General features: G+C 35.4%; 1 protein-coding gene across 1 annotated transcript in view; it reads left to right on the top strand.

Moving 5' to 3' along the window:
- Positions 1-11,150, top strand: part of ATP9B (ATPase phospholipid transporting 9B (putative)) — a 157,970-nt gene extending 146,820 nt beyond the window's left edge. Inside the window, exons 23-30 of the mRNA XM_050308489.1 lie at positions 197-261; positions 710-865; positions 1,014-1,078; positions 2,232-2,340; positions 5,148-5,205; positions 5,898-6,101; positions 8,511-8,543; positions 9,340-11,150. Coding sequence (XP_050164446.1) covers positions 197-261; positions 710-865; positions 1,014-1,078; positions 2,232-2,340; positions 5,148-5,205; positions 5,898-6,101; positions 8,511-8,543; positions 9,340-9,476 — 827 coding nt within the window. The 3' untranslated portion in view covers positions 9,477-11,150. The remainder of the gene's footprint in view (positions 1-196; positions 262-709; positions 866-1,013; positions 1,079-2,231; positions 2,341-5,147; positions 5,206-5,897; positions 6,102-8,510; positions 8,544-9,339) is intronic.
- The last annotated feature ends 4,777 nt before the right edge of the window (positions 11,151-15,927 follow it).

Genomic DNA, 15,927 nt, shown 5'->3' on the forward strand with positions numbered 1-15,927 from the left:
GCACAAAATGCCATTCCATGAGAAAGGTGTGGTTATCTTCTCTATTCTGCAGGAAAAAGTCTCGATTGCTGAAGTAATTAATCATAAGCCATAGATTAATTGTAAGAATTTAAAGGTATGTAAGAGGTTTCTAAAATACTGTAAGACCAGGGAGTAAAACCTCTGAAGAACTGAATATTGCAGTGACATTTTCCAGGTGATGGAGGAAATGATGTCAGCATGATCCAAGCAGCAGATTGTGGAATTGGAATTGAAGGCAAGGTAATATTAACTGTTTCATTGTCAAATGTGTGCCACAGAGCAGTATAGAAACATGTGATTAGAAACTTTACTCTTAAACAGTATTCAATTAATCATTTCTAATTAAAGTATGCAGTAAGATAAAAATGCTTAGTCTTTAATATTTGCTTTGCTTCTATGTCCTCTGCTTTATCTTTCTAAATACAAAAAGCAAGAAAAGCAGAAAACACATAGTTATTTCTATGTAGCATTTACCTGAAAGAAGCAGGAGAGGCAATTAAACTTACCTGTTACAGCCACTGCATCTTAGAATATGCACAAAATTTGTCCTTTGTGTCTTATTGCAGGGCTAATTTTCAAAGTAGGAGCAAACTTATCTTTTCAAATTACTTATTGCTTAGAATTTTGAAAGTTGAAGTGCATCTTTTACACTTGGTTTCATATTTGGAATATTTTTGGTTTGTTCTAGGAGGGAAAACAAGCTTCCCTAGCAGCTGACTTTTCTATCACACAGTTTAAACACATAGGTAGGCTGCTGATGGTACACGGTCGAAACAGTTACAAACGATCAGCAGCACTTGGTCAATTTGTCATGCACAGAGGCCTTATTATTTCAACTATGCAGGTATTTAAAACTTTGTTTTCTGAATTGTTAAAAACAGTCTTTGAAATGTCATAAAATCTTAATCAACCAGTATTGTTATTTTTTTCTATATTATATCATTTTGTATCTGGAATTATATTAAATACATATAATTATCTGCTTTTTGTAGGCTGTATTTTCATCAGTCTTCTATTTTGCATCTGTTCCCTTGTACCAAGGATTCCTAATGGTAGGGTAAGTCAAAAGCAACAGTTATGATTTCTGGTACTAAATAGAGCAAACTATAGTGTACCAGGTTTTGGTACACTACCAAAACCTGGAATGAGTCTGCAAAAAAAAGTCAAACTAGGTTGGATATGCACTATATGAGGGAGGAATCATTGTCAGTTCTCTGGAGAGAGGGGTCAGCATAGTCTTAGACAAATATAGCATAGAACCTTTTTCACATGTGGGGTTAAAACAATAGAAAATCTCCTAGAGCAGTTTCAGCTATCACATAGATTGTTGTACAAACCTCAGTGAGAATCACAGATTTTTCTGTTTGAAATGGAGCTGAAGCCACTGTGAAATTTCCTCTGAGAGTGCACTATTTAAGTCTGCCACATAGATTTCCATTCAGGTGAATGAATGTAGGATTAGGAGCATCTTGGTCTTGTTGCAGAAGTTGGTTTGGCAATATGGTTTCCCAAGTCATACAGCTGACAGATATGCATATATTCATGTTTGTCCCTGTTCTTTGTCCATTCTGACCTAAAGACTTTCTTTTATACTCCTTGTAAACAATAACAACTTAAGTCAACAGTAACTTAAATCATAGTCAGTTCGTGGCCTGATTCTACCAGACTTTGCAGAGGCAAACAGTAGACCTCTCTAAAATGTTTGTATATAGTTGTGCTAAGTTCCAGGAAAGTACATAAAAAAGTATACATCTGGCATGTGTACAATAAAATCCAAAGCCACTTACAGAGGTGTTAGAAACTTTGATTCATCCACCTACCTTTACCATGATGTCCAGAATACAGTGGTTGTTTTTACTTCAGTTTTCTTGTGCCCATCTGTGGATGAATTTAAATGTCAGGTCTTTGAACAGTTTGTCCAAAGTGCAAGTGCACAGGGAGTATGGTAACAGGTGATAAGCTTGGCTGTTAGAAGAAAGAAATGCATTTTCTGGTTTTGAATGTATAAAACCTCTGTAAAGTGTCACAACTGACAGTTCCCAGAAGTACAGAGCAGGTTGGATGTGAAAGCTGTATTGGTAAACTACCTAAGTACTGGGAAAAAGAACCAGTTTAATTCCACTTACATAAAAAGAGTAACTGAACTCACTAAATCAGTTTAACATTATATCATACAAAGGTGTTAATTTATGATCTTTCCTTTCACCTAGGTATGCAACCATATATACTATGTTTCCAGTCTTCTCTCTAGTATTGGATCAGGATGTGAAACCAGAAATGGCATTGCTATATCCAGAACTTTATAAGGACCTCACAAAGGTATGAACACCCTCAGTGCTCAGATATGAACAAATGATGAAATCTCTGGTGTGCAAAACTGGGAATTCTTGCAATCATTTTCTTAAGGTATTCCAAGCAAGACAGAATGCACAACTAATGCAGTGGTTTGTGTACTGTGAAAATAATCCATGGTACTAAATGTTTTGGTCAGTTTTATCATTACATTTGTTAAGTCAGCAATGGTTGGACTGAAATAATTCAAACGTGAAGGTATGTTGCTATAAAACCTGCTTTCAGTCTGGCCCCAAAATCCCTGATGTGGAGTTATTTATGCTTGCATTTTCACAGCTCATCTTTCCTTTTTAACTCATAGATTAATTTATAGATTTTTTTTTCTTAATACCCAGAAATTACTACTGACCTCTCCAAAAACTGCCTTCCTTTAAATAACAAATATTGATGTTGTGTTTCATGACACTGATATGTCTGAATGAATCATCTGTAGCTATTGCTTTCTGTGTGTTTGCACATATCTGCAAACAGTCAAGATGTATAAATTTTTACTGTCCAAAAGTCGAGATTCTGTTCTAGTAAATTTTTTTTTTGAAAAGTGCTTTTCCTCCATCCTTAATTGTCAACTAGAAAAGTTATGATCCAAGGTAGAAGCAGACAGTCTTTTTAGGTACAGTATATTCTCAAACATGTTTCTAAAAATTCAGAAGCAGATTGTAGCTGAAGTTAGTCCAAAATTTTCAGTCTTTGTCTTTTAATTGTACTTAATTAGGTATTAGCTATGTTAGTATGGGATAATATTTTCTTATCTATTGGAGGTCTTGAGTCTCTCTTTGTCCTCTTGAAAATCTTTAAAGTTTCTGAGATTTCAGCCCATGATTAATCTCTAAAAAGCATGACTTTCAGCTGCTAAAGACAGCTGTAAACTTGCCTCTGAAAACCTGTTGATGGAACTTGGAAGCATCTTATTTCCAAAAACAGAAATTAACTTGTACTTGGAAAATGCCCAGAATGGGTAGATGAATAAATGGCTGAGTTTTTTGGTTTAAGCTTAAATGACAGTTCTCAGAGATGCTGAATCACTGACTTTCCCAGCTGATGTTGCACAGCTAGAAGCATTAAATAAGTAGAACACAAATAATTATCTTCAGGAGAAAAAAAAAGAGAATGTGGAGAAAGTGGAGGTTCAGTTCATTGTACAGGGCAGATGATGATCAGTGAATGATTATGGATGTGTAGTACAAAAAGTTACACGCTACATTTGACTTCACTATTACAAGTTAATCTTACTGTGTTTATTACAACAGTTTATGATCATGCTGCCTTAGTCATGACACTGTGAAACCTACTTACTTCTGCACATCGTCTTTCAAGTTATGGACTCTAAATGCTCTACCACCACTGGTGTTATTCAAACATATGTTGACATGGACTATAATTTTATTCCTAGGAATTTATTTCTTTACTTAGATATGCGAGTGCTGAAAATCTTTAGATTTTTAGAAGAATAAAATGTACTAGCACAAGTCATTTACAGACTTGCTCCAGTGCAAGAAGAGAAAATTGGTGAGGTTCAGACAGGTGTGATCACATACCCCTGAGGACACGACTCAATGTTACTGTTTATGTGGCTTCTGTGGAGGTATAGGAAAGCTGATGAAATTTTGAAAGCAAGTACAAGTAAGTACTCCGTGCTTTCATCTGAAGGTGATTCACAGCCTGTTGTGCAGCATTCCATAGAAGTTCAGGAGTGACCTACCCCTTCTAGATCCATAAAGGTGAATCAAAACTCAAGCTCATTCATATTTCACAAATCTTGCTAATTAGGAGCTGTGGTTGAAGGTGATGGTGGTGTTCAGTACTCACAGGAAAATGAGTACGCATTCACAGGAGAAAAAGGATCTGATGTTTCTTTGTGTTTGTGCAAGACTTTTGTCTCCATACATTCAGCCTGTCACCAACATTCAAGACTATATACAGACCTATGAAAATATCTTTAGCATCTTGCCATGAACTCTTATCTATCCAAGAATCTGTTTTAGCCTCCACTGAAGTAACAGAGTTAGCTCATCACTTGCTACAGCAGTCAAACACATTTCTTTTTAAAGTGCTGATTCTTGTCTGTTCTAGATTGATCACTTCTTTTGTGGCAAAATGGCTGCTTTGTTTGTCATTTTATTCTTTAAAATGTGTATCCTTTCAACTCTGCAGTTCTAATATATTTCATCAGTACCCTCGCAGAATGCAAGAGTTGTATCACATGTACAGCATTTATTCTTTGATTATACGTATGTTTTAATCTAAAATATTCACAATCATGAGAATATTTCAAATTTATTTGGTAATAGTTTCTTACTTAAAACTTGCAGGAGTCATACATTTATTCTATGAATGCAAATGGGCAGTTTATCCCACACTGAAAAGTTACTAGTAACAGCTTAGCTTGAGGATTAGGTCAGGAGGTACACAGTGTTGTTGTTTTTCTGATGAGTGCATTTTACAAAACAGACACAAAAACATTTTAAATAAAAAAGAAACTAATTTAACTGTATTTATCCTTCTGAAAACCAGCCAGAGCATAGCAAGCTAAAGTATCCCTTCTGTTTAAGGCCTTAACTCTCTTAATCCCAAATTTAGACTTTGTGCAATTTCTATACAAGTTTGTAATGAAGAACTGTAAAAACAGCTAGAAGCTTTGTAGCCTATATCACTTCAAATACTGCTTATTTTACTTGTAAAATGTCTCTCTACTGACTTAACTATTAAAAATATATGATCTGAGTAGAATTATTCTTTTAAAGTCTTGTTTAACTGTCCTCTCGTGTTTCTCTTAGGGAAGATCTTTGTCATTTAAGACCTTCCTCATCTGGGTTTTAATCAGTATTTACCAAGGTAGGAGAATTTACTGAACTGAGAATTTTTTGTCTGCTATTAGCAATATTGTTTTTCAGCTGCAGGTTGAATTCCCAAAGCTTAACATTTTATCAGCAGTTATATATATTGCTTTCTGTTTATCTCGTAAATCGATATTCCTATAGTGTGCCAGACTCTATTCAAAACACAGCATGGATTGGTATTTTTATTGGTGCATGTCACCTAAAAAAGGACATGTTTTTAATTAAATGCTAATCCAGAAAAATTTTAATGAGTACTTATCACATTGCATGTATTTACACAGTAGTTTTCTTTCATGGAATGACAGAAGTACTGTTGAAGAAATCTGAATTATGTAATCAGTTAAAAGTAATTACACTTTCAACAATATCTCATTTATTTGCAGCACTTGACAAAATGAGGTTAATTAACAGTTCATCAGATATATTGCACTACAAGGTGTTTAATTTTCTAATAGTTTTATTTCTTTACGGCTTTACTTTGGTTGTTTTATTTCACATGCACAAAGTACAGTAAATACCCTTAATTTATTTTAGAAAGATCAATGTTGTTATCTTATAAAAAAATTTACTGGGCATATTTTCATAAGTAATCAAATGTTCAGTGTGCAGTTGTGAAAACTGGTACAGTGAAATTTTGTTGCTGAGTGTATTGTTAACTTTGTGTGTGTGCCTTTCTACCCTACCTAGGTGGTATTCTGATGTATGGAGCCCTGCTGCTTTTTGAATCTGAATTTGTACATGTCGTTGCCATTTCCTTCACTGCCCTAATCCTGACTGAGCTCCTGATGGTTGCACTGACCATACGAACATGGCACTGGTTAATGGTGGTGGCTGAATTCCTCAGTCTTGGCTGCTATGTGGCCTCTCTTGCATTTCTAAATGAATATTTTGGTGAGTAATAGTAGAAGTATTTTAGCAAAGAACTGGTTTATATTTTCAATATATTTTTCTTGTGTTTTTTTCAATTAAGAATAGATGATATTTTGAAATCCAGCTTTCATTATAAGAAATATGACTGAGTTCAAATTAGGTCTAGTTAATGTTGGGTTAAATTCTCTCTTATCCTTTTCTCCTAGAATTTGACAATCTCTATTCCTGTTAGTATTATTTATCTAGATGATAAACTTTACTCAAACCATTCATGTCTTTTCCATCCTTGATCCAATATTGATAGTCCAAACTGCATACTTTAAATTGGCTTTGAGATTTACACTATTGAAAATACATATGATTATTAAAAAAAATCAGGATCTTTCACTGAGTCGGTGCAGTATTTTATATGCCAGACCAAGTGGACCTCATTAGATGTAACCCACAAGGTTAAAATAGTTGAAATATTGCTAGAGAGTGAGGCAGCAGGCTATTAGGATAGATACCTTATATAAGAATTACTGTTTCATAATTATACTAAGCTTATATTAAACTTGCTTTAAGCTGTGGTATGCCATACTGTGTCTTAAGGTTCTGATTGTTTATAGGTCACAATATAAAAGAACACATTTTAACTGCAAATCTTAACAGTCAAGGATCTGAACATCAAAATAATACATATTTCTTCTTGTATCAACTTATTTTCTAGTAAAAACAACTGTCTCACTGTGATTTTTACAAATGTAATTTACAGAAATATATGTAACAACTTTAATTATACCTCAAGAGGAGCAGAATACAGCTCCTCCTTCTCTATCATAGCAGAATTAAATGTTGCATGGCAGTTTCCAAGAGTCCTGTAGTTCTGCTTTCACTCTCTCATGTCCCAGATGTTCAACACTAGAGTAGTGTATGTACATTATATAATTTTTTTTAATCAGTAAATGCTTCACTGCCTGTCCTAGGTGTTCTGTTACTTCCCAGATTTCTCAGGAGTCAAATTTTAGTGAAGAAACAACCCCGCTGGGATTGGTACTTGTGTTGTACATTATTTCAGGTTTGCCAGAGTACCTTTTTATTTTCTCTGAGACTGATGCACAGACTCCTTAATAGAGATTACTGGGTTGATTTTTGAATCTCCACAGCCAGATTACAAATGAAAGGAACAAGCAAGAGCAGATACAGGTACTGTCACTTGAGTCCAGACTTCCAGGAACTTCATAAGGCAGAACTTGCTGCTTCACCTTTGTAAGTCTGTAGTATTGGTGACAGCCGGTCCTTTCATCCTTTCTGGTGCTGTTCCATGAAAAACACCTTTAGATGGTGTTCACAGATGTGTAAAACCTGCAGGAACTTTGCTTCTTGCAAACTTTTTCATAAAGTGAGTGGTTTGCTATCCTCATGTATTTGCTGGACAAGCCCAAGCAACTGAGTCCATAAATATTTGCATGGCTTCTTGCAGCTTGGGTATTTAAATTGTGTATTTTTTGTCATTAAGGGTACTGAAAAGGGCTGTAATTTCATTGGATTTTGTAAAGACGTATTTCACTGTGTTACTCACCAGTTAATCTGAGAAATGCCTTTCTGTTAGTCTCACTTCTGCTTAGTGCTTTGCCTTACTCTCAGTTAATCTATCGCATTTTGTCTTGGAGGGAGGGAGCCCTTTTTTGTGTATGTGATGTAGCATAAACCTAAGTGATGATTTGCAGTTCAATATATAGAGAACTTCCATGTATCAGGAAAAATGATCCAGACAGGTTTGACTTCACTGTTTCTTTCAGTGATGTTACTTATAAGCATCGTCTCCTCCCAAAGAAATTATAGCACGACATGGCACTTAAATTAGAAAGGCAAAAATATTTTAGACTGTTCTACAGCTCTGACTCATGAAAATAAATCAGTTTTTATGTTTCTGAGTTAATTGCACACAGTGGCCTTATTAGACCTGTCTATGATATGTTACATAAGCTTTCAGTAGGTCTAAGCAGGCTAAGGTTAAAACTGTATAACAAGTTTATATATTAAAGTTTAATATGCAAAGTATTTTAATGAGTAAAGTTGGAGCAGTAAAGTATTTCTTTATTGCATTTTCTGAAGTGAATTTTCATTCACATTAAAACAGTTCGGGTGGAGTTGTTTATACAGTAAAATGTATAAAATAAAGTCAAATGTAAGAGAAGTGCCAGTGTACTTACGATCTTAAAACATGACCAAATGTAAAATCTGTGTTTTCAAAGTTTTTTTAATTAATTACTGCTTAAAATATTCTGATTGACATGTGAAAGGCAATGCTATTCCAGTTAATGCTTCTAACATCTTTTTATTTCCTTATTTGTGTACCAGAACTGTTAGGGTTTGGTTTTTTCGCATAACTTCTGTATTTTCTGTAAATCTTTCCTTTCATTTTCATTTTCCTTCTTTGTGAAACAGGTATAGGCAGAGTGTCTTTTGGAGCTTTCTTAGGTAGGTGAAGTTTAATTTTTCTTGAATTTTTTTTAAATATTTAAAAATTCATTAAAGAGTAGCAAATTATTTAATATATTTGTAAATAATGGAAAAATAATAAAAAAGTCTTTGTGTTAACTATGTTCTGGGATCTTCCCACAATAATTAAGTATGACCTGATTATCATAAATATGGTCAAAAGAATTCAGTAGCAAGTGTAGAGTTGTCACCATTCTTGTTGATGTCTGTCATAAAAAATTAACTTTTCAGTGTGGGTTGTAACAATATCACTACATTGTTTTCCCTTGAAATTTTTGGGCTCTGATTTAATCAGTACAGTTTTAAGGATCATTCAGTCTAGCTGTTGTGATTCTTTCAGGGAAAAATAACCAATATAGAATAAAAGATCCAAACTGATAGCAAAATTTGTGGCTGGGAACTTGTATTATAGTAGGTAAAAATCATTCTTACTAATAGAAAAATAAGCTGACTTAACTTTTTCCTATGAGAGAGTATGGCCTTTAAGCTGAGATTCTATTTCCCCTAAAATTACTTGTGCTGCAAAGCAGTGTAAGGACCATAAAGGAACTCTAAAATTCCTGTCTAGAGAAAATAGTTGGCAAAACCAAAATATTGAGGTTACCTTTCTCTGTCTGCTGCTTTGTTGCCCTTTATGTTTTTAATTTTGCATGGTCTTTGCATGGACAACAGCATAAGCAAACAATTAGGAGAGTTTCATTGACTTTGCACTACAGAGGTTCCAGTTTCCATGTTACCGGCTCCCATTACTTATTTTCCCTTTTTATTTCTGCAGATGTTGCCTTTATCACAACTGTGACCTTCCTGTGGAAAGTGTCAGCAATCACTGTTGTAAGCTGTCTTCCACTTTACATTCTCAAGTACTTGAAGCGCAAGTTCTCTCCTCCAAGTTACTCCAAGCTTACCTCGTAAAAGTGATTATATTCCTATGGTTTTTCACTCACACCAGTCTGCAAATCACATATTCACTGTGCTTTAGTGTCTATGGATTTATGTTGGACTAAAGAAACTTAAAAAAAAAAATAAATTCAAAAATCAAAAGTGGTAGGGTGAATAGAGCACAAAAGGGAGGAAACATGTGACAGATACAATAACACAGAAGTACACTAACAAGACTATCAGAGATAAAATAAATTTCCTTTTTTTTCTTTTTTACTTTCATTTACTATGATTATAAAATAAAACCAAATTACCTTTGATTTGACAATGCTTCTGAATTGTTTCATTGCTACTGTAAAGGATCTTTTGCTACTGTAAAGGATTTTTTTCCTTCTGTATTTATCTTCTGCAAGTTAAATTGAAAGTTTTGTTATTTATTACATAAATTCCCTTCTTTAATTATTATATAACTTCCTAATTCAAGCCCTTTCCTTTAATGTTTCTATATGGAAAAGGTCATTCGTCCATACTTACTATAACAAACCTAATACCTGTAAATGCCCGTGTCTGTATTAGCAGCTATTATTCCTCATCAGACATTGATTAATATGCACTATTTGAATTATGTACAGATGTCTGCATAGCACAGTATTATTTCAGGAGCTGTTGTCCTATCCTGTACTCTCCATTTCTGGCACCAGTAAATTACAGATGTGTGATGTTGACAGCAGTTCTTTAAATGCACATTACAGCCAGGTTGCACAAAAGCTGTTTAAAAATTTAATGGTAAATTCTGTACATAATTCCACAGCACCTATTGATCTGTACAGATATCAAAGACATGGCTGCTTGATAAATATGTTTTAAAATTCTTATTCATTTTGTATTTGTAAAACTGCAAATAGTGTCAAAGTACATTTCTATATATGAGAAGTCCAGTAAACCTTGTATTAGCTAATATGTTTAAATTGCCTTGTAATCTGTTTACTTAGGTTACTCAGGTAAAAGAAAATAAGAGGAACACATGAACATTCTGGTGGAAAAATCTATCATCTTCCAAGTTGTAAATGTTTTGTTTTTATAACTTAGTTTGGGTGCAAACTTGTCACAGAAAAAAATCAAAACATTTTTGCTTTTTGTAAACTGTCAGAGTTGAGTATCTTGCCTGAGTTATGACACTTTAAAGCAGCTGATGATTTGTTCCAGAAACTCATATACTCTGATGCAATCTGAAGGGTCCAAATATTGCATACTGTACTGGCAAGTAGGATATGTTAATTTTCCATTGTGATACAATGTTGCTTTCTCAAGAAGTACCTATAATGAATTTGGCATAGTCTGTTAATCAGTGGAAAGGAACAACATAACTATTCATGCTTTATTTATTAAATATTTATGTGAGTGTTTTTAAAAACCGCTTAATATGGATGTCATTTTTATGTTTGACTGTATGCCTTTACAGCATAATTGCTATTTTAGTCTCTTATAACTTTACCCTTATGCCATTAATCTATTGGATGAGTAATATATAAGTGATAAATATAACTACTTCCTGGGAGAGCAGAAGAAACTGCAGCAGAGCTATTTGGACTCCACCCCACTCCATTAATTTTTATTTTGGAAGTTTTTCTTACTAGCTATTTATCTTCTCTCTTTTTTAATTTTCATTCTTCGTTATAAAAGCAATAAAGCCTAATTTCTACCAAATATTAATGGTATATGTATTAAATAAACTACTGAAGTAGTGTTTCTTTTAATTACCCAGCATCACAGACTAGTTTGCTCTGTCCCTCTGTCACTTCTGTAAAACCCCCACAAGATGTCACTGTTCTTGCATACTAACAGAAGCCTTTCTGCATTATGTGTGGTTTTGGCAAGATACTCCTGATTCGTATTTTTAGTTTAGTCCTGTGATGTTTTTCTTGCTGATTTGCTTTAATATTATATTTTCCTCAAGAAGTGATAGTTATTTTTAAATAATAGAGGAAAGTCACCAGTGTGCAGTTATTCTGAAACATTGGTGGCATTTCTTCAGACCTTTATGTCTTACACATTTTGAGCTTACAACCATATGTATAAGATTCAGGAGATAAGCAAAAGCACTTAGAGTTGGTCATCTTTCATCTATACCTCACATCTTTGACATTAGCAGACAATGAGAAAAATTAAAGTAGCATCGAAATTGATAGTGTTACTGCAGTACAGCTGTATAAGGTACAATTGTATCCATGTTTACAGAATTTATAGCATATGTGTATTAAATCTCAGCGTTCAAATTCTAATGTTAGTGTGGTGGCAAATATTCTGCACACAGGTATAAGCCTTTCAAAAGTGGAGTCAGTTCTCTGGAGTGCCTGTTTTTTTCATATTTTTAATATACAGCAAAGGTCCAGTTTCAGCTAGCCCTTTGTTTTGAAGACTGGGGAAGCCTGATTCAAGTGACTTAAATTGCTTTTGAGGTTCAGCTTTAGGCCTTGGATCTGCAAGTTACACCCAGAAGGACCTTTAGTTTTACTTGGTATTAAATAAATGTTTACTTTTGTGAGCTGCTATGTCAGATATGTTTTTCTGAAATGGTAATCATGACTCTCTGAAAACATATTTGGAAAACAATTTCAGAACTGGGATAGGATGGAGGAGCAAGGTGTGAACAGGAAATACATCTTCACCAAAATAACATACGTAACAATACATGGATCATGTTTAAGAAGCACATGAGCTAAACATCTAGATTTCCTATGTAGTTTAACGGAAGAACACAGGGAAAAGGAGAGATCCTGCAGAAGAGGACTACTGGTAATTATATTGGGGTTTTTCCGATGCTATTCTCAACTTACGTGTTCATGTAACTGCTAGAAAACATTTTACTACACAAGGTGTTAGTTTGCAAAGGGAAGATAAATCCTTGCATACTTAGCATTAAATATGTAGCACTCTGTAGCAAGTGTTTACAATGTTTTTATGTTCAAACTGAGCTTGCTGACATGTGCCATCAGAATTCATCAGTGTGATATCTCCTGTTTTCTTCCTAAATTTTCAGAGTGGTTGACAGAAAATGTGCCATTGCTTTTGTATGTACATAGGAAGTATGTGTTATCTTGATGAGCAGCTTCAGCTTGAGCAAACCTGTATTACAAATGTCTTCGTACCCTCCGTCTGCAAGAGAGTGTGAGTTTAAACTTCCTTCAGTGTCCTTTGAAAACATGTCTGCAAGAGAGAGCTCTGCAGTTGGGAACATTTTCAAACTGGACAGCAGTTCTGCAGGTATTTAAGCAAGAATTTTGATAGTCACATATGTAGTTAAAACAGCTGTAGTCATGAGGTTCAGCTTCTATAGACAGTGAGGAGATGATTTCCCTACGTATTGCTCTTACTTATGCCCATTTGTGCATTTTAGAGAGTAAGCCTAAGCAGTATAGTCTCCATACTCCTCTGCAACCTTATTTCTGTCTCAGGGCACTGGGACTACTTGGAGAAAGAACCAGCCTTAATTCTTCTGCTGGTGAGCTAGGCAGTGCATTCCTGGGATCATCCTCCATCCCTAAACTGATGTGCACCTCCACCTTGCTCATACAGGGTACAGTGAAGGGTTCCGTCACCACTGGAGCTTGGGACTGTTCAAGCCTGATCCACCCTGGTTTGCGTATTTTACCACGCGAGTGATGGTGAGTCAGGCCTGGGGAAGGGCTCACTGTGTGACAGGATAGACTTCCTTAGAGGCTTTGGAGATGCACTGTTACCAAAGATACTCCGATCTCTTTTCCTGCTTTTGAACAGCTTTGTATTCCTGGGTTTTATATGGGCAGGATAACATGAAAGAGGCTTGCATCTGTTTCACACCTGCTTCCCTCCATGTGTCCAGAGCTATTAATGTGGCTCCAACAACTCCTGCAGGGCAAAGGAATTTAGTGCAGAATATGTGGGCTCTGGATCACTTAAAAAGTGATAGCCACAGGAGGAGAAGTGGCTGTTCTGGTCTTGCCACCAGTGCAGAAACTGTTCTTCTAAGTCCTGTTTATGCTGATACCCATTTGAATTTTAGCTTCCATGGAGTTTCTCCTTATTTTTGCTGGCTAGAAAGGAAAGAATTGGGCCAGCAGTCTCTTATAACACTTAATTGAATAACCTTTCTGTATCTAGGCTGTTATTATTATAACTCAATTGAAACTTGAAGGCAATCAAAAAGCCCTTCGATATGTTAGCCCCCTGTAGGGAGGAAAATCAGTACAAGTGAACAAAGACAACACGGATTGAACATTATATGTAAATAAACAGGAGGCACAACGTCTTTAACACTGTGTTAAAAAGCATTGGAATTTCTTTTGTAAACAAAACACACTTAAAGCGAGATACTTCCCAACAAGTATTAACTACCCAACAGATGCCCTCAGCAGGGTTCACAGCTATTACTGTGAGTGGAAATTTGCTCAGCCAATTGCTGACAAAATCCGCCTCAAATAGGCAATTGCACTGAAAGACCTATTCACTACTTCATCAACCAAAACTATAGTTTTGATCAAAATATTTTACAGCAGAGGTTGTGAATGGATGCCATGAGCAGAATAATGAGAGAGCATTCTGCAGTGGAGTTGACAAATTCTGCTTTATTGTTCCATTCCTGACTGGTTTTTAGCAAAACTGCAACTGAGATTTGTCCTTACTGTAGTCTCCTCCTGTCCTCCAGCATGTGTGTTCCACTTGAAATTGTAATCGGCCATGGTAAACCTCTCAATTGCTCCCAAAAAATCAGGCTTGAGGAATACTTAGCCTTCTGCATTACTGAACTAAGAGATTATCTGCTCTGAGAAGAGGAGATACTGTGTTCTGTAACTGTGATGCGTAAGTATTTATGTCCCTGCTTTTCTTCTTCTAGCAGTAAACTATCTTTATTTTCTCTTCTCCTGACAAAACTGCCAAGAATAAAAAGAGCTTTGGTTATAATGTTCACACAGCTTTAAGCAAGCAGTACACAAAATAGACCATTGTAATTCTTATTTGTAGAGCTGCTTTCCATTGTTTCTCTATAACATACACATCTAGTTTTTTCCATGGGGCCTCTGTGTTTTGCTGTGTTTTGCTCGGAGTTCTAAGCATGAATTTGATTTTGCAAAGTAAACACACGTTATGTGGAAGCAAATTATAGATAACTACTTCAAAAGTCTGTTGAAAATTAATTCCTGGCTGGAAGGCTGGGGGTTGTTAATGGATGAGCAGACCTGTAAGGAGTAAGGGTGTATGTACATATGTTTTGTATTTATTGCAATCATCTATTGCCTATTTGAAGGAGAGATCTGGGCATTCTCAGTCAAGATATTCCCTTGGGGAAAAGCTCTTTGCTGCATGTGCTTAGTAGAGGAAGACGAGCTGTTGTTTCCCCTGCGTGTAGTCTCTGGTTGCCGCCTTCTCTTGCCATTGAATTCCAAATTCATCTGCAGGAACACAGCTACTTACGCACTTCCTCCAACAGCTTCTGCTTCCCAGAGTACCTTTTCCCTTCATCAGAATACCGACTCTTCCATGACAGTCACTTGAATATAAGTCTGTTGGTTATCTTGATGCCATCTGAATGGAGTTTATCCTAGCTGTAGGAGGTAATTTTCCATGTGAGTGTCATGAGCAAGACAGATGGCGCAGACATGGTCTAGTACATACTTACACCTATCCAAATGCAGCTAAACAATTTGCAGACTATCGGTGATTTAAAAACAAAACCAAAACCACAACAGCAAACCCACCACAACAAACCCAAGCGTGTACTATTCTATCGAATTCTAGGAAGGAGGTGAAGGGAAACAAGATTTAATGGCTTTGAAACTGTTGTCCTCTGGTTGTAGAGGTTTTGGCTTGCTTATAGTTACTTTTTTTGGCATTATCTTCATGTGAGAAGATAATAAAATATTTCACCTTACTAAATTATTAATCTGATTTTTTAAAATATCCTAGCTGGAGGCCTTCACATTACTTTCTTACCTGTGCATGACTAGTTGTAATTCTGGTAGGTCCTTTTATGTTATTTTTGGTATTATAATAGTAGGAGAGTTCAGAGTTGAAAGCAACATATGAAAATATCTGTACATTTGTTAGGAATTGGTTGTTATAGTGACAGATTCCAAGATTTAAGAAGTCATTATCTTGAAGTGTTTTAATCTTACAATTACTGTATGATTCTATGAAATAAGAAGTGGAAGGAAGAAATCTGCTGCTTACATTAACATAGGTTTTAGATGCCCTTAACTTGTGCAGAGTTCAGAGCAAAAACAATCAAAATATACCAACATGGCAAATCCTACTTAAAAAAAAAAAAAATAACATTTTAGGAAAATAAGCCTTTTAAGATGACCGTGAGGCTCAGACCTGAATGTCTGGAACTACAGAGGGAAGTCACATTTTAAACAATCCATCCAACCTCAAAGAAACAATTTCAGACTGTCAAAAGGCTATGCATTTCTTCCCAGCTCTTCTATTCAGGTCTGGCCCTGCTTGC

The sequence above is a fragment of the Myiozetetes cayanensis genome, unplaced genomic scaffold (genome assembly GCF_022539395.1).
Source record: "Myiozetetes cayanensis isolate MyiCay16 unplaced genomic scaffold, myiCay2020 scf1, whole genome shotgun sequence".
Classification (NCBI taxonomy): domain Eukaryota; kingdom Metazoa; phylum Chordata; class Aves; order Passeriformes; family Tyrannidae; genus Myiozetetes; species Myiozetetes cayanensis.